Source organism: Musca domestica, unplaced genomic scaffold, assembly GCF_030504385.1.
Source record: "Musca domestica strain aabys unplaced genomic scaffold, Musca_domestica.polishedcontigs.V.1.1 27, whole genome shotgun sequence".
NCBI classification, from domain to species: domain Eukaryota; kingdom Metazoa; phylum Arthropoda; class Insecta; order Diptera; family Muscidae; genus Musca; species Musca domestica.
Window position 1 is genome coordinate 9,116,248 of NW_026712286.1, and position 21,375 is coordinate 9,137,622.

The window sequence follows — 21,375 nt, forward strand, 5'->3', positions numbered from 1 at the left end:
TTCAAATTTTTGAAAAACCAAAATGCTAATAAAATGCATAATAAGCGTCCAATTCTTTACAAAATCTACACATTGAATTATTTCAACTAGCACAAGATCTGGTGTGAACATAAGATAAATCGGCCAACTTCTTCTGGTACCTCCCCCACAAAGGGTCAACATTTTGAAAAACTCAAAACGTTCATAAATTGGTATGCAATCAACCAATTCTTTTCAAATTTCACACATTTTTATATTTCTACCAACACATGATATGGTGTAAAGATGGTAGGCATAGGTCACCTCCTTTCAGTACCTCCCCCACAAAAGGGTCAAAATTTTGAAAATCCAAAGCACTCATTAAATGCAAAATAATCATCCGATTCTCTTCAAACTTCCCACGTTCCAATATTTCTACCAACACAAGATATGGTGTAAAAATGGTAGGCATAGGCCCACTCCTTCTGGTACCTCCCCCACAAAAGGGTCAACATTCTGAATAACCAAAACGCTCATAAAATGTGAAATATATATCCGATTCTTTTCAAATTGCACATATCCCAATATTTCAATCAACACAAGATCTTTTGTGAAGATGGAATAAATCGGACCACCCCTTCTGGTACCTCCCCCACAAAGGGGTCAACATTTTGAATAATAAAAACTCGCATAAATTGCGGAATAATCATCTGATCCTTTTCAAATTTCACACATCCCAATATTTCCACGGAAACATGGTCTGATGTGAAGATGGAATAAATCGGACCACTCCTTCTGGTACCTCGCCCACAAAGGGGTCAAAATCTTGAATTTCCAAAACGCTTATAAAATGCGAAATAATCAACCGATTCTCTTCAAATTTCACACATCCTAATATTACTACCAACACAAGATCTGGTGGGAAGATAGTAGACATAGGTCAACTCCTACTGGTACCTCCCCCACAAAGGGGTCAAAATTTTGAATAATCATAACGCTCATAAAATCCGAAATAAGCTTTCGATTCTCTCAAAATTTCGTACATCACAATATTTCCATCAACACAACATCTGTTGTGAAGATGGAATAAATCGGACCAATCCTTTTGGTACCTCCCCCCACAAAGAGGTCAAAATTTTGAAAAATTAAAAACGCTCATAAAATGTAAAATAATCCTCCGAATCTTTTCAAATATTACTAATGCCAATATTTCCATCAACTCAAGATATGGTGTGAAGATATGATAAATCGCTCCATTCTTTCTGGTACCTCCCCCACAAAGTGGTAAAAATTTTGAAAGACCATAAGGCTTATAAAATTCGAAATAATCAATCGATTCTCTTCAAATTATATCATATCCCATTATTTCCACTAGCACAATGTCTGCTGTGAAGATGGGGTGCCTCGGCCCACTCCTTCGGGTACCTTCCCCACAAAGTGGTCAAAATCCTAAATTTCTAAAACGCTTATAAAATGCGAAATAAACATCCGATTCTCTTCAACTATCACACATGCCAATTGTCCTACCAACTCAAAATATGGTGTGAAGATGGAGGATATCGGACAACTCCTTCTGGTAGCTTCCCCACAAAGTCGTCAAAATGTTGATGGACAAAAACGCTCATAAAATGCGAAATAATCATCAGATTCTCTTCAAATCCCACACATCCTAATATTTCTAGTAATACCCGATCTGATGGGAAGATGGGATAAATCGCTCCACTCCTTCTAATACCTTCCACACAAAGTGTTCAAAATTTTTAATAACCTAAACGTTCACAAAATGCGAAATAAGCATCCGATTCTCTTCAAATTTCGTACATCCCAATATTTCCTTCAACACAAGATCTGGTGAGAAGATATGATAAATCGCTCCATTCCTTCTGGTACCTTCCCTACAAAGTGTTCAAAATTTTAAATAACCGAAAAGTTCACAAAATGCGAAATAAGCATCCGATTCTCTTCAAACTTCACACATTCTAATCTTTCTAGTAATACACGATCTGGTGTAAAGATAGAATATATCGGTCTCCTCCTTCTGGTACCTTCCCACAGAGGGGTCTTAATTTTTTAAATTCTAGGTGAATTAACCTCAAATCCGCCCAGTTGAAAAACTTCAATTCGGAGCGCCTGAAATTAGGTTCTCTCTGAAAAATCTTTATTCCAGCTGAGCTGAAATAAAGTTTGCCTGGGTGTGTCTCATTGTGGCTCAGCTGAATTATGAATTCCATGGGAAATCTTATTTTTTTATTTTATTTTTTTTTTTATTTTTATTTTTTATTTTATTTATTTATTAATTTTATTATTTTTTTTTTTTGTGAGAAAAATTTTCAAATTTAAAAAAAAAATGGGAAATCTACAATTCCGACCCCTCTGGATTTAATATTTTGTAATTAATTCAACATTTTTATTTTAAATTTCAATGAAGTAATTTAACATTTCTAGGCCAATCTCATAACCAAAAAAAAAACAAGATGTCTTCTTCTTCCGAGATTTTAATCCGCAGCATAAAAACAAAACTTAATTAAAATGCCAAATGAAATAATTCGGTCATCATGTTGCTTTTGTTGCTGCTGCTTCTCAGGCTTGTTTACAATCAAAAAAAAAAAAAAAAGAGAAATACAAACTAATTTTTGTTTGGTCTTGCAAAGCCAAGACCAAAAGCAAGACATTGATGTTGGCAAGCTATAAATTACAAATTTTAATATTATTACGCCAACAAAAAAACACCAACCAAATAAAAATAAACAAACATTATTATTGCCGAGATCATCATCATCAGAAAATTACAGCAACAGTATCAAGAGAAAAAAAATAGAGAAACACATAAAAAAGAGAGAGTGTGAGAGCAAGTCTGAGCAGCAAAAGGGTGATTGTTTGTCTTGGCTTGACTTGCCATAAAATCCGGACATGAATGAATTAATGATAACTTTCACATTCTTTTTTAGCGTTTTTTTCATTGTTGCAGCGGCTTGAAAAGCCACAGTAAAGCGTGGAATAAAGGTCAGCCAGGCAGCAACCATCAAAAGCGGCAGCAGCAGCGGCAGCGGTTTACTGCAACAACGGCAGCAACATCAACAACATTTCAAGCCAAAAGAATTCCAATTTAATTCATGATATAAGAAACGAGAAGAAGAAGCAGAAGACAATTCATGAAGACATTTACACACACACAGAGACACACAATTGTGACCAGCTTTGGCTAAATTTTTTCTGTTTACATTTCCATGAGAAACAAACCGGCTTGAGATGGATGACATGGTTGGCTGGTTATGGTGTTGATGAGAGGCCCATAACGGCATTGACAACGATATGTTGAACTCCCAAGTTGTAAACACAAGAGGTTGAGGAGGAGGAGTAGGAGGGATGGGGGGCTATTCAAAAGATATTGTAACAGAAACTGCTACAAATTATGGATGGCACAAAAATGAGTCATCGCTAAGAAAAAAAAGTATAAAAATCGGGTGGGGCCGACTATATGATACCCTACACCACTAGGCATATTTAGTAGAGCTCCCGTAACAAAAGAATTTATTTGAAGTAGATCATAACATCTATCAACATTTGGCTTTAGAGCCGTTTTTAGTCGATTCAGAGGGAACTAATATATGGGAGGCATATCCAATTCTGAAGCGATTTTCACTAAATCTGAAATCTGACATTTTTATACTTTATACCAAATACCATTGCTATAGAGTGCTTGATATCACCTAGAGAAGGATTCCAACAAATGGAAACATACGTCCTAAAATTCTCTCCATTCGGGCTGATATTAGCCATTATTTGCATAATAAACCTGAAATCGGATTAATGTTATGTATGGGAGCTATATCCAAACCTTAACCGATCTCGATGAAATTTGGCAGATGTATTTCCGAGCTCTATAATATATCTGGTACCAGGCTGAATTCGGTCGGGTGTACCAAAATTCAAGTCATTTGGACTGAGATTGGCCATTTGGTGCACGATTAAAACGAAATCGGGTGAAGATATATATGGGGGCTGCATCCTAACCTTAGCCGATCTCGATGAAATTTGGCAGAGGTATTTCCAAGCTCTATAAGATATTTTGTACCAAATATCATTGTTGTCGAATGCATATTATGAATGTGAGAAACTAATAATCCCAATTCGGATGATACATTTATGTGGAAGCTATAGCTATATCTGAAGCGATTTTCTCCAAACTTGATGTACTTGCTTCTAGACTGAATTCGGTCGGATGTGCCAAATTTCAAATCATTTGGAACGCTATTGGCCATTTGGTGAACAAATAATCCGAAATCGGTTGAAGATATACATGGGAGCTATATCCAAACCTTAGCCGATCTCGATGAAATTTGGCAGAGGTATTTCGGAGCTCTTTAAGATATCTGATACCATTTATCATTGTTGTCGGATGCATAGTACGAATGTGAGGGACTTAAAACCCCAAATCGGATGAAACATATACACGGGAGCTATGGCTATATCTGAAGCGATTTTCACCAAATTCTATGTACTTGCTTCTACACTGAATTCGGTCGGATGTGCAAAAATTCAGGTAATTTGGACTGACTTTGGACATTTAGTGCACAATTTACCCGAAATCGGCTGAAGATATATATAGAAGCTATATCCAAATCTGAACCGATCTTGATACAATTTGGCATAGCTATTTCTGGGCTGTATCTGATATCTGATACCAAATATCATTGTTGTCGAATGCAAATTACTCACGTGAGGAATTAAAACCCCAAATCGGATGAAACATATACACGGGAGCTATGGCTATATCTGAAGCGATTTTCTCCAAATTTGATGTACTTGCTTCTAAACTGAATTCGGTCGGATGTACCAAAATTCAAATCATTTGGAACGCTATTGGCCATTTAGTGCACAATTTTCCCGAAATCGGTTGAGGATATATATGGGAGCTATATCCAAACCTTAACCGATCTCGATGCAATTTGGCAAAGGTATTTTCAAGCTCTATAAGATTTCTGGTACAAAATATCATTCATATGGGATGCATATTACTCATGTGAAGAACTTAAAACCCCAAATCGGACGATACATATACACGGGAGCTATGGCTATATCTGAAGCGATTTTCACCAAATTTGATGTACTTGCTTCTGGACTGAATTCGGTCGGATGTGCCAAAATTCAAGTCATTTGGACTGATATTGGCGATTTGGTGCACAATTAATCCGAAATCGGCTCAACATATCTATGGGAGTTATATCCAAATCTGAACCGATCTCGATGAAATTTGGCAGAGGTATTTCGGAGCTCTATAAGATATCTGATACCAAATATCATTGTTGTCGAATGCATATTACTCATGTGAGGAAAACCCCAAATCGGATGAAACATATATATGGGAGCTATAGCTATATCTGAACCGATTTTCACCAAATTTGATGTACTTGCTTCTGAGCTAAATTCGGTCGGATGCGTCGAAATTCTGGTGATTTGGACTGAGATTGGCCATTTGGTGCATGTCTCTACGAAATATTGAATTTAGTCCGGCTTAATTATGGCTTCGATCTAAAGAATCTTCATTTCGGCTTATCTGAATTTAGGTTCTCATAGGAAATCTTGAATTCAAGTCTGAACTTAGGCTCTCTTAAAGAACTTCATTGGTGCCAAGGTAAATTAAAGTTTCTCTTGGAAATCTTCTTTCCAGCCCACAGGAATTGTGAATTCCACAGATCTTCATTTCATCTAATCTAAATTTAGGTCCCATAAAACATTTTAATTTTTTCCGAACTTAATCTAAAATTTTCACCTGGAATTTAAAATTCTCATTACCTTGAAAAACAGAATTATCAATTTCACTTCACTTACCTTTTTCATTTGGATAAACATTCAATTGTTCGTCATCGCGGGCGACTTGTGTGATTATTGATGTTGCATCCATTTAAGCATAAATTGTTGAACCGAAAATATCCCAAAAAAATAATTCAAAAATTGTTGAAGAAAAAAAAAAGGAAACGATGTTTTTTGTTCAAATGTTGGCGTTGAAGTAGCTTCTTTTTTTTGCGAAACAGCAGGACGTCGTCGTCGTGTATTGATCGAAGAATAATTGAATTCCACAAATTATAATTAAATTATTTATGATTCGATGAAATTTTTATGATTTTAACAAAACAAAAATATTTTATCGAAAAAAATTAACAGCGAAACGAAAATGGAATAATAAAATATTTTGCCGGCAAAAATCACTATGGAATATTTTTTTTTAATAATTTACTTTTTATTTTCAATTTTTTTCTTGTTGATAATTCGATGAACTGAAAATTAACGTAAAGAAATGCACACAGGTTTTAAAAAAGATCTGAAAAGAGAAGAGGAAAAGGAAGAAGATTAATATAAGGAACTCTTGATTTTTTTTAAATTTCTTTCCAGAAGTAGATATTTTTGTCTTGTTTATGGGAAGGAAGATTTTTCTTAGGGAGACCAAACCGGTTACACGGATATTTGACCCGAAAATCCGGTTTCAAGACCCGGGTCTAAACCGGAATCTACCGATATGGAAAATATTGCATTTGAAAGATGATGAAAACTTCTTTCCAGAAGTAGATATTTTTGTCTTGTTTATAGGAAGTAGGATATTTCTTAGGGGGACGAAACCGGTTAACCGGATATTTTACCCGAAAATCCGGTTTCAAGTCCCGGTTCTAAACCGGAATCCACCGATATAGAAAATATTGCATTTAAAAGATGATGACAATCGGTTCAGAAGTTACATTCGACTCAGATGTTTTTTAAAAAGCCCCCAAAAAGTGGAACGAACAACCCAAGTTTAGCAAAAACTTCTGGATTTTTTTCTGAATTATTTTCCAGAGGTAGGTGTCCTAATTCCTGGAAAGTACTTTTTTATTGTGAAGAAGACAAATCCAGATATTGGGTTATTTGATCCGAATATCCGGTTTCAAGACCCGGTTTAGAACCGGATCTACGGGTCTTAAACCGATATGGAAAATATTTCATTTGGAATATTATGGAAATCGGTTCGAGCGTTATATTTGAACCAGAATTTCTTATAAAATCCCCAAAAACCGTAATTAAAGAACCTATATCCGAATATATATATGACATTTTACGCGAGATATCCGGGTATATATTTGACCCGAATATTCGAGTTTAAAACTGATCTACTAAAGCGGTGTGAAAAATATTGACATTTGAAAGCTTTTGCATTCAATAAGTGGTCGCACTATGTACCTCTACAAATCGATCTGGGTGTTTTCTTGATTTTTTCCAACCGGTTTTTTTATAAAACCCAAAATTTTTTTTTTCGATTTTTTTTTTAATTCTTTTCGGAGTTAAATATTTTTTCCATGTTTAGGGGAGAATAAAGGCGTATAGTTGAATACTTGACCCGAAAATTCGGGATCAAACCCGGGTCTACCAAACCAATATTAATTTGAAAACTTGTAAAAATTTAATAGGTTGGATATTTTTTACCTTGTTTAGGGGATAGTACCTTTTTTCTTGGTGTGAAGGACCCTTATACCCGGATATCCGGATTCAAGACCCCGGTTAGAACCGGATCTACGGGTATAAAAACCGATATGTAAAATATTTCATTTGAAGTATTGTGAAAATCGGTTCGAGTGGAATTCTTGCTGGTGGACTAAACCGTATACCCGGATAATTGACCCGAAAAACCGGGTTCAAGACCCCAGTTAGAAACAGATCTATTAAACCGGTGTGACAAAATATTGACATTTGCAGGCTTCTGTAAACCCCTATTCAACAACTGGTCACACGATGTGGTTAAACGATTGGATCTAAGGGTTGTCTTGATTTTTTCCAACCGGTTTTTTTAAAGCCCACAAAAAGTTTTTTTTAACAATTTTTTTGAACATTTTTTCAGAGTTAGATATTTTTACCTTGTTTTAGGGGAAAGTGCTTTTTTTCTTGGGGCGACGAACCCGTATATCCGGATATTTGACCCGAAAGTTCGGGTTCAAAGCCCGGATCTACTAAACCGACTTTCATTTGAAAACTTTTGAAAAAACCTACCAAAAAGTGGAAACATGATGGGGTTATTCAAAACGGTTCAAATATATATTTTTTGAACCGGATTTTTATAAAAACCCGTAAAAAATAAAAAGGTTTGATTATGGGGCTCAGCAAAATAGTTATCAAATTGTAGCTGATAATTAAAGCTTTCTAAAATTAATTTTGATATGGATATGATAAACCGAATATTTGACCAGAATCAAAATAATTGATTTTTTTTTAAACGGATTTTTTTTTTTTTTTTTTTTTTTTTTTTTGTAAAACCCCCTGCAAAAAAATGGATATAATCTTTCAAAAATATTCTTGAAACCGGAAATTTGACACGAAAATCCGGGTTAGACCCGGCACACATTAGACCCGGATTTTTGGTGGCAATTGAAATTGAGATTTTTTTCTTGTTTGTTTTATGAAAATATGAATTAAAAAATATTTCCATTTTATTTTATTTTATTTTTATTTATTTTTTTTTTTTTTTTTTTCATTTCAACAAGAATTGGAAATTTGAGATTTTTTTTGAAGTTCCAATTTTGATAAATTAAATCTGAGAAGTATTTTCAAAAAAATGGGCGTTTTCGTTGCCACACACAAAATAATGCAAAACAACTGTTCATTTAAAAAATAAAAATTCCAAAACCGGCTTTGCAGATTTTTTCGAAAAATAATCCAAACCGGTCTTTTGTGTTGGTTGAGACAAATCTCAAGTCAGCCAGCCACCCAGTTATGATTCATAAATGGTTTTTCTCGATGATAAGTGGTGGATAATCTGGTGGCTGCTGGCTGGTGGTGGAGTGGAAAAAAGGTCAATGCTACAATGCCATTTTTCTTTAATGAATTCAATTTGTTTTCGAAATTCTTTGCCAACTGTCACCAAATTTCATAGGCCAATCTATGGCAAATACCTATCAGGTCCAATAAAAATAGCAAAAATAAAATATGGGATTGTTCAATACGAATTTTTAATTTCATTTTATGATTGTGAACGCACACACCGGCACACATTTGTCCGCCGTGCACTCATCAACAATTTTATTTAATGGCCATTGAAAACACACAGATACTCCTCACACTCAACACTGAAACACACACGCACACACTAGTACAAACACACTCAGATAAGAATTGTTATTTCAATTTTTGTTGTATTCTTACCTTCTTTGCTTTTTCTTTATATTCCCTCTTTTTCTGCTTCTTTTTGTTTGTATTTCTTTTTGCGTTATAAAGCAGAGATATTTTTTCCCTTGAATTTCCTTGCTGCTGCTGCTGGATTTTGATTTTATTTTCTTTTCGATTATTTATTATTTAAATTTATTATTGCACTCTTTAGATTGGAGAGAAAATAAAATCTTTAAAACCGAAATAAACTGAAATTTATTTTATTAGAATTCAAACACAAAATCCAAATGAAGGCAACTTAAGAATTTGAAATGAACTGCTGCTACTGCTGTTGTTGTTGTGGTGGCTTGGGATGACTGCAAGAGAGGCTGCTGTTTTTCTTTTATTTTTTTCTTTATTTCAACTGCATTCTATTTCTTTCTTATTCTCTTTTTTGTCGTTTCTTACTTCTGTTTTGCTTTACTATTCAACTTGTCGTATTTTCTTCGTATTGCGTTTCGTCGTCGTCGTTGTTTGCTCTCTCTCACTCATTCACACTCACACGGATGGGTCGGAGGAATCCAAAATTATACGAAATTTTTATCTTTTCCTTTCAACTTTTTTTCTTCTAATTTTGTTTTGTTTACGCGCAACAGTCAGAGTCTGGCTGGCTGGCTGGTATCTGCTTTTAGACAACTTTAATTTATTTTAATAAAAATTATTCTTTTTTTCCCAAATTTTGTTTTGCTCACATTTCTCACAAGAATGCACTCACACACCCGATATTATTAATGCGAACTTGTTTTAAAAACTGAAATAATTAAAAAATAATTATTCTTTTTTCACGATTTTCTTTTCTTCGTATATTCTTTGTCGTTTCAATTCATTTTTTTCCGTCCGCGACCAGTCAGTTCATTTTCATTGTGTCTAAATGTGACTGAGGCAAATAGGGATACATAGGTCGACTTTTGATTAATCGGCTTTTAGTAAAGTCGTAGTCGTCGATTGGATGTACTAAAAATCATTAAAAACGATTATTTACAATCGACTTTCGATTTTTGTCATCTATTTTCGCAGATATTTTTGCGGTTTTTTGTTGTGGGACAATAAATATGTTGAGAAGATGAAAATATGCAATTTTAGTAATGGTAAAAAGAGGATAAAGAAAAAAACATAGCAAAATTATAAGATGTGATTTCTTCAGAGCTAAAGGAACGATTAAAAAACACATTTGGTCTGCAAGAATGTAAAAGTTTTTAATACGGAAACTAATTTTACCTTTATGAAATCTCGAAAAGTAGCAAAACTAGTAGATTCTTGAAGAATGCAAAAGTTTTTACAACGATAACCATTTTTTCCTTTATGATATTGAAAAAATTGGAAAACTAGTAGATTCTTGGAGGTTCTGGAACGGAGCAAATAATATTCAGAAAAATACATGAAGTTTGTATTTTAATTGATAGTACGGTCCTTATATGCTTTATTCCAGAACTGCAAAAATGTAAAAAAAATAACTACGATAACCGATTTTTCCTTCCTGATTTTGGGAAAAAATGAAAAACTAGTAGATTCTTACCGGTTTGTGCGTAGTAGAAGAATATAGGTAGTCGCACCGACATAGCTGCTGGGAAAATTAAGTTCACGAATAAATGCTTCAATGTTGTCTTCTAATGCTTAAAATTAAGCGGGATCGTCTGAATAGCCATGAGCTTTAATAATCCCCTTCATAATTATGTAAAGGTGTGGCTACATAAGTCTTCACATAGCATATTTTGTGACATATCAAAAAGGGATGCCAGAGACGCACTCTATTTCTGTCATCGTTTCCCTTTATAATTTATTCATTTTTTTTTATTCCATACCATAATTTTTTTTCCAAATGATTAATTTTTGACTGAAATCACATAATCGAAAACTCGATTATTTCTTTTCATTAGTTTTCTCGGTATTATTCGTGTTTGCACTGAATGTAAGAAACTTGGCATCACTTTTACATCCATTTCTGCCGCCGTTAAAAACGTCCACTCTGTACTTTGTCATATTGCCAGACTCATTTTAAACCGTTTGATTTGATTTTAAAAAAAATAAAACAAAAAAAACGTTGGAAAATTGAAAAAATATGTATGAAAAAAAAAAAATAAGATTTTAAGTGGCAGCAGCATAGCTTGAGAGAATGAATCATTATTTTTTATATGAACACGACATCCACAAAGAATTAAAATAGTTATGGAGTGCCATTTCTAAGGGTAATTAGCGCAATTTACTCTTGGAATGTTATAAATAACCTTGTTATAAATTTTCTTTTCAGCTGGCCACACCAATTACTCAATCAAAAAGAAACTCGATGGAACACTCTAAGTAGCATTCGTTTTCAGCAACCTCCAGCTATGGCTGAGCCCAACCTGCGCTAATTTCATTTCCAAAGCTTTCAAAAACGGCTTCAAAGCTTAGAATAGATTGCGATTCAACTTTAATAGGAGAAGTTCGCGAAAAATTCGTGGAGAGCCAGCAAAGAATTGAAATAGTTATGGGATGAAAGTTCTAAGGGTAATCAGCACGTCCCAAGGATAATCATAAACGACCTCGTTGTTATGATGACTTCTAATTTTAATGGCACTGAACACGACCGTTTCTAATTTCAATTCTAAAATTGCCAAAAACATTGCAAATCAGATTTAATTGGAAGAGACTATGAGAGATGTAAAGAAGCACTTTTAACACCAAATTGATGGCTACCAAATGCGACTTACCAAATTAAGAGAGAATTTAATTTTTGGCTTACGGACCACTAGCCGATAATATTGCCCTTTGAAGGATTTTAGAGATATAATTTCTTTGCTAAAGAAATATATACCCTTCCCAATATGCAACTTTAAAAATCAGTAAATACCGATACATCTTTCTTTGGTATCATGACAAACATACAAAAGGTATTTTCTCGTATTTTGGGAGGAGAGCATACCAGATAGACTGTGTTGGAATCTGTTAATAGGCTAAAACTTAAATTCGCTTCAAAAGACCATCCCTTCATCTTTAAAGAAAACATTTCAGGACAAGGCCTATTCTCAGGACTAACAACATTTTTTTAGAGACGCTTATAGATTTAGCGGTAAAAAAATAAATATAATCATAGGAACTAAACCTAAACCAAAAATTTCCCAATAATTTTTATAAAAAATGTTTTTTTTGTTGTAATTTATTCCATCGTAACAAAAAACAAATACATTTTACTCAACAATTACGCCTCAACCTGTTTGGTATCCTTAACAGCTGATGCTTTAGCATCTTCAGCTATTATATCCTTCAAAATATACTTTTTCGTTTCGAAATAATCACGATACCACAAAATGTGATCCTTCTTTTCTTGGGCCGTTAGATAGGGATTCTTGGACAGACCCACACATACCAACTCCATGAAATGGCGTATGGGACCACGTGTGGGACACCATCCCTCTAAATGCTGCTCCAAAAAGATGTGTTCCGAAAAGTCCACATCCTTTTCCGCCGACCAATCTTGTTCATTGTCTATGGGGAAACGCCACACTTTACCCTGCTCCGTCCACAAGGCCAATTTATCGAAATAATTATTGGGTGGATGGCTTACTTGCAGTTTCAGTGATTGTTCTTGCAAATACGACCAAGTGGGCAAAAGATCTGCAGATTCCTTAAGTTGTGCGGGATCAGTAAAGATACCCAAAGGTTCTCCACCAAACAGATTAACACTTCCAGTGTAGGTGGCGGCTTCTCGAGGACGCTGGGCAGGGCGCTTATCCTTCGAACTACCTCCATCTTTGCGATACTGCTGTTTTTGACTACCCTTGGCGGCAATGGAACGACGAACATATTCACTGCGTGTAGGCGCGGATTCCTTTTGATTCTGGCGACGATCGATTTTCATGCCCACAATCAAGTCGCTCAAGCTTACATCGGATTCAGATGATTTTTCGCCCTCTGCACCAGATGCTGCCGCAGGCTTTCCTCCCAACAGCTTAGCCAATAATTCCGATTCGGTTTTTTGTTTATTCTCCTCCCCCAACAGCGAAGCTACACGCTTAGCTGCTGTAAAAATATCCTTAGACTCAGCTTGTTGCTTAACTTGTTGTTTCTTTTTCTTATTGGCATCACCAGGTTTGGGAACAACATCATAGTTTTTATTCAAATTCATGTGATCCTCGGTTTGCATGGAAGCCAACAAACGGTTCAGCTTGGACGATGCGGACTCTTCGGCAGCTGGCGTCGTGGGGGACTTCTCTTTTTTAGCTTTGGATTTCTTGGGTTCTTTTTCATCGTCTGATGAGTCGTAATCTCGACTATAGTTGCGAGTACCGGCCAGGAAACGTGCAGCCAGATTCCTGCAATTTTCAATTTAAATGTGAGATGTTTTGAGGAAAATTGAGGAATTTTATAAAATACCTTATGGTCAGCTCTTGGGTTTTACGTAAATACAACATTTTAATTGATTTTTTAATAAAAACTTAAGAGATATGTCCCCCAATTACATGAATCCATGCGAGCAAAAATAGGGATCTAAAAATCGTTTTTGGGTAATTGACAATAACAGCTGTTTCTCTTTGATTGAGAGTTAGTAAATACGTAACGTAGGCGTAGCCTTGCAGAAATCAGTGCTTTCAATTGTAATAACATTTCAAAATTGAATTGTTGTCTGTTTATTATATTTCAAAACTATGATTTGTATTCAAAAATACATTTTTCTTCAGATTTTCTCCCAGACAATTGATGATTGCTTTCCGCTGCTTTAGATGTTTTAATTAAGATTAATATTGAATTCAATGATACCAAAAAATATGAAGTAACAGCTCATTGTATTGTAAATAAATTTTACAACCTGAATGAATGTAACTACGATACTAAAAAAATATTAGATTCTCGCCGGTTAAGCACAACGCAATGGAATATTAGCCCCAAGTAAATTTAGCAATATTTAATTCTTTTTTCAATTTTATTTTTTTAATATAAAATATAATTGTGAATATTTTTTAGTGCGATTTAATATATATCGAGTGTATAATTACATATATAAATTATATGTACTAATGTAAATGGGGATGTGTGAAAGGATATAAATATATATCCCACCCGAAACTGGGCAGGATATAACAAAATGGAATAAGGCAAATAAAATTATTAAAGGCAAATATTAGTAAATATTTTTGAATTATTTACCAATTTATCTTTTTTTCATAATGTGAAATGCAGCAAATTAGGATGAGAACAAGGCAGGTTAAGAGAGGAGAGTAAGAGAGACAAACAAGAGTTTAAAAATATTGTCATTTTAAAATAATAAAATACGTTTCTCCACAGTTTTACGACAAATGGGACAGCCATCGATTTGATCGCCACAATTCTGACATGTGCCATGGCCGCAAAGGAAAACCATATTCTTCATGCGATCAAAACAAACCGGACACATGGTCTGAAAAAAAAAGAAGTAACATTCACATTTTATAAAAGCCTCACAGACCTATTCCAGCATTACTCACCTGTTCCTTAATGTCCTGTAACTGTTGTTTCAATTTTTGCACATCATCCTGGAAGTTGTTAACGTTAGATGGTGCCATTAAAACACTGTTGGCATTATTGCTAGCAGCCAGTAAATTATTCTGCGACTGGACTTGGGCATTCAAACCATTCGGTGTGGTCGTAACCGTGTTGTTCATTGCCACTCCATGGCCCGATGTGTTAATGCCACTAACTAATATGCTGCTCTGCGGTTTCTCATTTTCATGATGGATATTGTGATTTTGAACCTGCAAAATTGAAAATCCCTACAAAATTGTTCCACAATCTAAACATTAATGCACAAACCTTCTCAATGCTTCCTTCGCCGCCACAGCATAGTGAATAAGGCATCATTTCCTCAATTTGTGTACGACACAGTACACATTTCTTCATGAGACTCGAACAGTTGGCACAGGCCACCATGTGGCCACAGGGTTTAAAGAATACTGAAGCTCTACGATCAGAGCATACCAAACACTCATCGATTTTTTCACGTGAAGCGACCGCTTCCCGGCAAATAAGACATTTTTTAACGCGCGGAGCACAATTATCGCAACAGCAGACATGACCACAGGGCTGTGAAATAAAACTGCATTAGAATTCTATATTTCAAAACGCTTACCCAAAACCTACCTTAAACACCGTATCTCTTTTGTAATCGGAACATAGGAAGCATTCATCTAATGTGGAAGCATTGTTGCTGGCATCATTTGCATTTGTGGTAGAAGTTGTAAAGTTAAGAGATTGCGACAAATCCTGGGGCATTGTGCTAAGACCACCGCCACCACCACCTGATGCAGCTGCCGCCGTATTATTTGAGCCTGAGGCCACAACATGTAACGGCAATTGGGTGGACGAAGATGCATGTAGACCACCTCCACTGACTCCACCAACACCCCCAATAGTATCAACAGCCGACAAGGGCCTGCTACCCGCAGCCCTGGCTCTTGAGCTGGTACCAGCCACATTACCCGGCAATTCGGAATCATCAGTTTTACGTTCATTATAACACTTAACCAAAGTTTTGCAGAGATTCGGATCGGGACACAAATCCAAGGGAGTTTGCAGTTTACGATTCTTCAGCGTCAAATCAGCTCCATTGGCAGCCAAAAAGCATGCAATTGAAGCCGAAGCCTTTTTGTTGTTGGGATTACGCAGTCCCATTAGCAGTTTGCCAAATCCTTCGACATCCTGCAATTGTTTCAATTGGGATAAAGTGTGATGTCTTAGGGCCTCGTGCAATGGCGTATCACCATCTTTATCGGGAATGTTTAGATTGGCTCCTTCCTGTACCAATAATTTGACAATTTGCACATGTTGGCGTTCGACGGCCAAATGTAAGGCCGTTTGTAGGTTAACATTTTGCCTATCCATATTGGCTTTGCCACTGTGGACCAGCAATTCCGCAATTTCAACATGATTGTTGAGAGCTGCCAAATGTAAGGCTGTATAGCCGTCATCCTTTTTCTCCTCCACTATCCAAGGGCGATTGGTTTTGGTAAGTAAGATCTTCATTGCACTCGGATTGCCCTTCAAAGAGGCATGATGCAAGGCATTAAAGCCATTGTTATTGGTCAAGGTGATATCAGCCCCGTAGTCGAGCAATAAACTTAACATTTCGTCATTTTCCTTGGAAATGGCATCATGCAGGGGTGTGTCACCCTCGGAATCCTGCAAACTGGGATGCGAACCCAAACTCAGCAAAGTTTTCACCACATTTAAGTGACCCTTGTTGACGGCAATGTGCAAGGCCGTTTGTCTACGCTTGTTGCGGGCATTCAAATCAGCTCCAGCTTTAGAGAGCAGTTCTATGACAGCTGGTTCATCACCAAACGCCGCATGATGTACGGCCCTATCACCATCTTTGTCTTCAATTTCCACATCAACATTGTGGCGTAGCAAAACTTGTATGACTTCAATGTGACCATTTTGGCTGGCAGCCTGGAGGGCTGTGTGGCCCGCAAATACCCCATTGACATCGGCAATTGTGCTGGCCGCCGAACCTGAACTGCTGCTGCCAGCTGCTCCACCATTTTGTGATCCGGCCAGAGACGAAGAGCTGCTGGCATTTTGTATGTTGCCTGTCAAATACTCCTCGCAGCGGGCAGCATATCCGTTGGCTGCCGCTTTCACAAATTCCTCGGTGGCATCACCGGAAACACTTGGCTCAAACAATTTCTTTAATATGGCCGATAGACGTTCACCACTGGAAATTACCGGTACACAACTGCCGTCGGCAGCATTTGCCGAGGCCACCTTGGTCACAGCCAGCGGATTATAGGTCCATGAGGTGTTGCCCACCTCCACCTTGAGGTCATTGTCATGATATACTTGTTGCACTCTTCCCACCTTACCCAGTGTTAATTGCATGGCATCAGCCCATTCACCATGGCCTCTTTGCAATTGTTTAATGCTCTCGACATCTGAGCAGATTTTAACAATATCACCCACTTGAAATTCAGGAGGAGCTGCACTAGGTGATGAGACCTTGGTGAGTACGGCTGGATTAAAGGTCCAACGGTTGCCCGAATTGTATCCAACAACAATGTCATGATCTTCATCAATGCCTACAACCATGCCCACGTTGTTAAGACACTCAAACATGCCATCAGTCCAACCGCCATGGCCATGTTGCAAAGATTGCACAATTTCCAGATCCAAATCCACGGTGACTTTGTCACCAATTTGAAAGCCATGAGGTCCCTTGCCGGGACCATTTTCTCCCAGCAATGGCAGGTGGTCACGATAAACCGTATTACCTTTGGCATCATTTACGACCTGCAATTTTAAAGGCAATTTTAGAAAACATTTCAACAAATTTACTGTGTTCTCTTACCTTCAAATCAGCCATGCCCTCAAAGCCAACCCGATACAAATTCTTGGCTCCATTATCCCACACCACATAGGCAGCGGAGCGTGGTGAGGCCGAGGACCAATCTTGTACTTCATTCACCTTGCCACGACGGCCAACACCACCATCCTGATCCTCCCATTGCCAGTCGACACCACGTACCACCCGAGCTCCCGGAAATATACCACGTACAGCTACTTTTTTCGATTTACGCCTGGGCTCCAACATGGTACGTTCTCCACCAGGTGTTGATATGCGATAGAAACGGTGGCGCAAATGATGTTTATCACCATGATAACAAATCGAACATAAATCATAGTTGACACATTCGGCACATTTCCAACGTATGCCGAAAATCGGCTGCTGTCGACATGTGTCACACATGGTGCCATCGTGTTTAATGCCTGTCGGGGCACTGTCCAAAATGCGTAAATCGTAAGCGCCGGCGCAACGATAATTCGCAGCCGTGCCGTTGTCCCATACAACGACAACCTCTTCGGATGATTCGAAGTTGCGTACGGTGCCAACATGACCCTCGCCACCATCCTGTAACAGAAATAAAACATGAATAATTTTTTTTATGGTCTATGGAAGGAAGTAAAGTTGTTGAATATATTAAAAAATAGATTGTATAACTTAACCGCATACGCCTAAACCCCCTCCCCTTTCATGTCTCGCAGAACCGGAAATATGTATTAGAAGTTTTTAATTTTAAACCATGCATTCATTAGAAGGGTGTCTACGTCTTGTTCTGAGATCATTCACTTGGTTATTGGGTTTCGAAAAACAATAGGTTTTGTAGTCGAAGTGTTTTCAAAGCGAGCAATAAATTCAATTACTTTCAATCAGCCAAATGTTCACACAACAAGATGTGTCACCAAGAGGTCAATAGGCAGGCAATGAACAAACATTTATCGTGTTAGTGTGTTAAAAACAGCAGATTTTAACTATGGCCATTCAACACTCACCTGTTTACCCCATTTCCAATCGGGACCACGGATTACCCTGGCTCCAACACCCTCCATGGCAAAACGAGACTGACGATTTACAATGCTGCCATTTCCCGCAGAACTACCAGCTGTTTGTGCTTGTCCCCTGACCGACGCTGTGCCATGAGCTGTTGCAACCACTCCCGTTGCCCCACCCACTGCTCCTGTAACAGATGAAGCACTACCACTAATCGAGGCTGATGCTACTGCTGCACCTCCGCCGCCGCCACCGCCGACCGCACCAACAACAGATGATGATGAACTGCCTGCTACTGACAAAGTTGTGCTTGCTCCTGTGCCAACATCCTTACCAGCAGCAGATGCTGCACCACAATCCATTAAATTTTAATTTATGGAAGTCAATTGCAGACGTTGACAAGAGAAACAATTTGGATTTCTTCTTCACTTTTTTTTTTGTTTCTTGGACGTTTGTGTACGTACGTATGTGCGTTTGCAGCTTTCGTTGTGTGTGCGTTTGTCGATGAGAAAAAAATGCAATTGGTTTCTTTGTAAAAAATTTCTCTCTGGAAATTTCGCTTATTTCAATGGAAAATAATCACACTTTTTTAATTTCTTGAGTCCTGGATAATTGTGTGCTATTTTTCTCGTACGGAAGATATTAGTTGGAATTGATTTATTCGTTTTTTAAAAAAGAAAAACTGTGATTTGTGAAATTCCTACCGAGAAGTCTAAAGTTAAGAGTCGTACTGGAAAAATTATGCAACGCCGTCAGATAATTCATGGGTGGCGATGTGTTTAACCCTACTATGAGCGAAGCACTCTCTGAGAGCAAGGAAACCTTTTGTTTTGAGGGAAAATAAAGCAAAAATGGGGAAATATTATAATTTTATATAAAAATATAAATTAAATAATTAATAATTGATCTGTGAAAAAGATATTTTATCGATTAATGTAAAATAAATCGAATATATGATTGATTTGTTGTCTCTCTCGCCAAAATTTGATCATTTTCATCAAGGATGATAATATGATCCATAATGTGTACACTACTTTATTCTTTTGGGGGGGAAATCTGTCAAAAGTAAAATAATGTGGTACACCCTCAGAAACAAAAATTATCAAACATGGCTCATGTAGCTTGATTTACTTAAATTTAATCATATTAAGGCATCATAGTCTAAGGAGATAAATAGAAAAAAAGAAAACTAATAAGTGCTTCATCAAGAGTTATGTTCTTAAAAGTAGAAATCTAAACAGTAATAAAAAAAAAAAAAATATAGAACGACAAGAAATGATAGCGTATAAAAAATATCAATATGGGAAAAGACATTAAGTAACGTACTATTAAAAATAACATACAAATTAAGGTTTATTTATATTGGTCCCCTTGGTAAAATGTTTTTCCTTCTGAAATTACAGCGTACAATGACGCCAAATAAAGTTGGGGAAGTTTTTTACCCATCTATGTGACCCTTTCCCCCACTATGGTCGCTTCTTCATTCCACCTTTAAGTGATTTTAGTGAATATTCGTGGCAGCCCAGACAAATAATCATTTGCATTTTGTCTTTCACTTAAGATTTATTATAAAGAATAAATTTGTTCAGTATTTTCCTTTAAGTTTACACAGAAAATTTAACTTAAAAAGCATTTGAAAACAATTTCTTACTATTGTAATGACTGGATTAACAAGCACACGGTGACAAACATATTATGGTATATTAATATATTTAACATTTATACAGATTTTGTTTGGAAATATTTCTCATCGATGAAACGGCAAAATTGTACCAACGACTTGAACTTTTGTACACTTTGTGCTAATGCCATATTGGGTAGATTGATTGTAAGTACCGAGAACAGATGTCCAAAGACAATGGCATCCAATTCACATGGCTGTTCGCCATAGAAGAAGGGACCATCACGTTCCTTGAGCTTAAGGTTTAGGGTTTCACAACATTTTTCCACCTTTTCCATGACATCTTCGATTTCCATATTGTCCCATAGGTAGACTTTCAGGAGTTTCTTTGCTTGTCGTTTCTTTGAGGCATTTTGTATTTTATTCAATGGCCATGGAAAGACACAGCCATTGCGGGGAGCAGTCACTTCGTTGTAGACACGATCTACCATAAAACTAATATAGATTTCAGCCATGGTGAATATGTTTTCCGTCAACGAGACATAAGTACGCATTTCCGATTTCTCGTCCTCATCCAACCACTGGCCAATGGCAGAGCTTTGGTGTTCAACAAAGTTGACGATAGGTTCAAATTCGGCAAACACAAATGCCCCCACCTGTAGCACCGGCAATTTGGTCATGCGACCGCCTGGTGACATAAACTCAGCATTGGCGCAGGATCTCACCTCGAAGGGAAGATTGCACATCTTGAGGTATGCCTTGACGGCCAAACAACTGGAATTTTCATACAGCAAAATCTGTTCAGCTTCGTAGGGTTGATAGAGTGTGGGCAGGGGGTTTTCTGGCCATGGTTCGCTCATTTTGTCCTTGGTATTATATTCGATAAGTACTTGTGATTTCTGCATTATAGACGCACATTTATTGTAAATGTTTTTAGTTAAATTTAATTTGATCGTCTATTTTATTAATAATGCTATGCTTACACAATTGTTTCTCACGCACGAACTTGCCTCTCTCTGTTGTGATTTTGAGAACAAAATAAAAAAATATGACATATAAATGACGTGAGCTCCAGGCGATAATGTTGCCAGACTTGTCGTATTTGATAGTAAACAAATGTTTTCGCTATATTTGGTTATCGATATATTTTGAGACATAAAAATTACAATTGTGGAGGATTGCCACACTACATTTACATTAAATGGTTTATATAAAAAAGCAACTCGTCAAATAATAAAACAAAAAAATTAACCTTTTTTTTAATTTTAATTGTATAATTTTAATTGTGCTAATATTAATAAACAAAAAATATCTTTACGTCAAAATGCCCTCGATATACAACTTTTGGGTT

At 36.7% G+C, this 21,375-nt stretch overlaps 5 protein-coding genes across 6 annotated transcripts in view; all 5 read right to left on the reverse strand.

The window, feature by feature from the left end:
- The window catches only part of LOC101890244 (phosphatase Herzog), a 197,479-nt gene extending 187,460 nt beyond the window's left edge, over positions 1 to 10,019 (reverse strand). Inside the window, exons 1-2 of one of the 2 annotated variants that reach the window (XM_020035733.2) lie at positions 9,124 to 10,019; positions 5,791 to 6,280 (exon numbers count right to left, since the gene is read on the reverse strand). In XM_020035733.2, the coding sequence (XP_019891292.1) occupies positions 5,791 to 5,863 (73 nt within the window). In that variant the 5' untranslated portion in view covers positions 5,864 to 6,280; positions 9,124 to 10,019. The remainder of the gene's footprint in view (positions 1 to 5,790; positions 6,281 to 9,123) is intronic. The other variant, XM_059124234.1, reaches the window with a different exon arrangement.
- LOC101889232 (lysophospholipid acyltransferase 5) overlaps positions 1 to 21,375 on the reverse strand; it is a 451,325-nt gene that overhangs the window by 225,719 nt on the left and 204,231 nt on the right. The gene's annotated exons all lie outside the window — the stretch shown is intronic.
- On the reverse strand, positions 12,277 to 13,593 carry LOC101890420 (small ribosomal subunit protein mS31). Its single transcript, XM_005180626.4, has 2 exons — positions 13,480 to 13,593; positions 12,277 to 13,418 (listed from the first exon to the last, which is right to left on the reverse strand). The coding sequence occupies exons 1-2, from the start codon at positions 13,515 to 13,517 to the stop codon at positions 12,305 to 12,307; spliced, it is 1,152 nt and encodes a 383-aa protein (XP_005180683.1). The 5' UTR covers positions 13,518 to 13,593; the 3' UTR covers positions 12,277 to 12,304.
- LOC101890590 (E3 ubiquitin-protein ligase mind-bomb) lies at positions 14,016 to 19,141 on the reverse strand. Its single transcript, XM_011293011.3, has 6 exons — positions 18,406 to 19,141; positions 17,423 to 17,983; positions 15,220 to 17,364; positions 14,893 to 15,162; positions 14,568 to 14,834; positions 14,016 to 14,500 (listed from the first exon to the last, which is right to left on the reverse strand). The coding sequence occupies exons 1-6, from the start codon at positions 18,763 to 18,765 to the stop codon at positions 14,360 to 14,362; spliced, it is 3,744 nt and encodes a 1,247-aa protein (XP_011291313.1). The 5' UTR covers positions 18,766 to 19,141; the 3' UTR covers positions 14,016 to 14,359.
- LOC101890760 (metaxin-2) lies at positions 19,947 to 21,135 on the reverse strand. The gene is made up of 2 exons (XM_011293012.3): positions 21,008 to 21,135; positions 19,947 to 20,923 (listed from the first exon to the last, which is right to left on the reverse strand). The coding sequence occupies exons 1-2, from the start codon at positions 21,077 to 21,079 to the stop codon at positions 20,123 to 20,125; spliced, it is 873 nt and encodes a 290-aa protein (XP_011291314.2). The 5' UTR covers positions 21,080 to 21,135; the 3' UTR covers positions 19,947 to 20,122.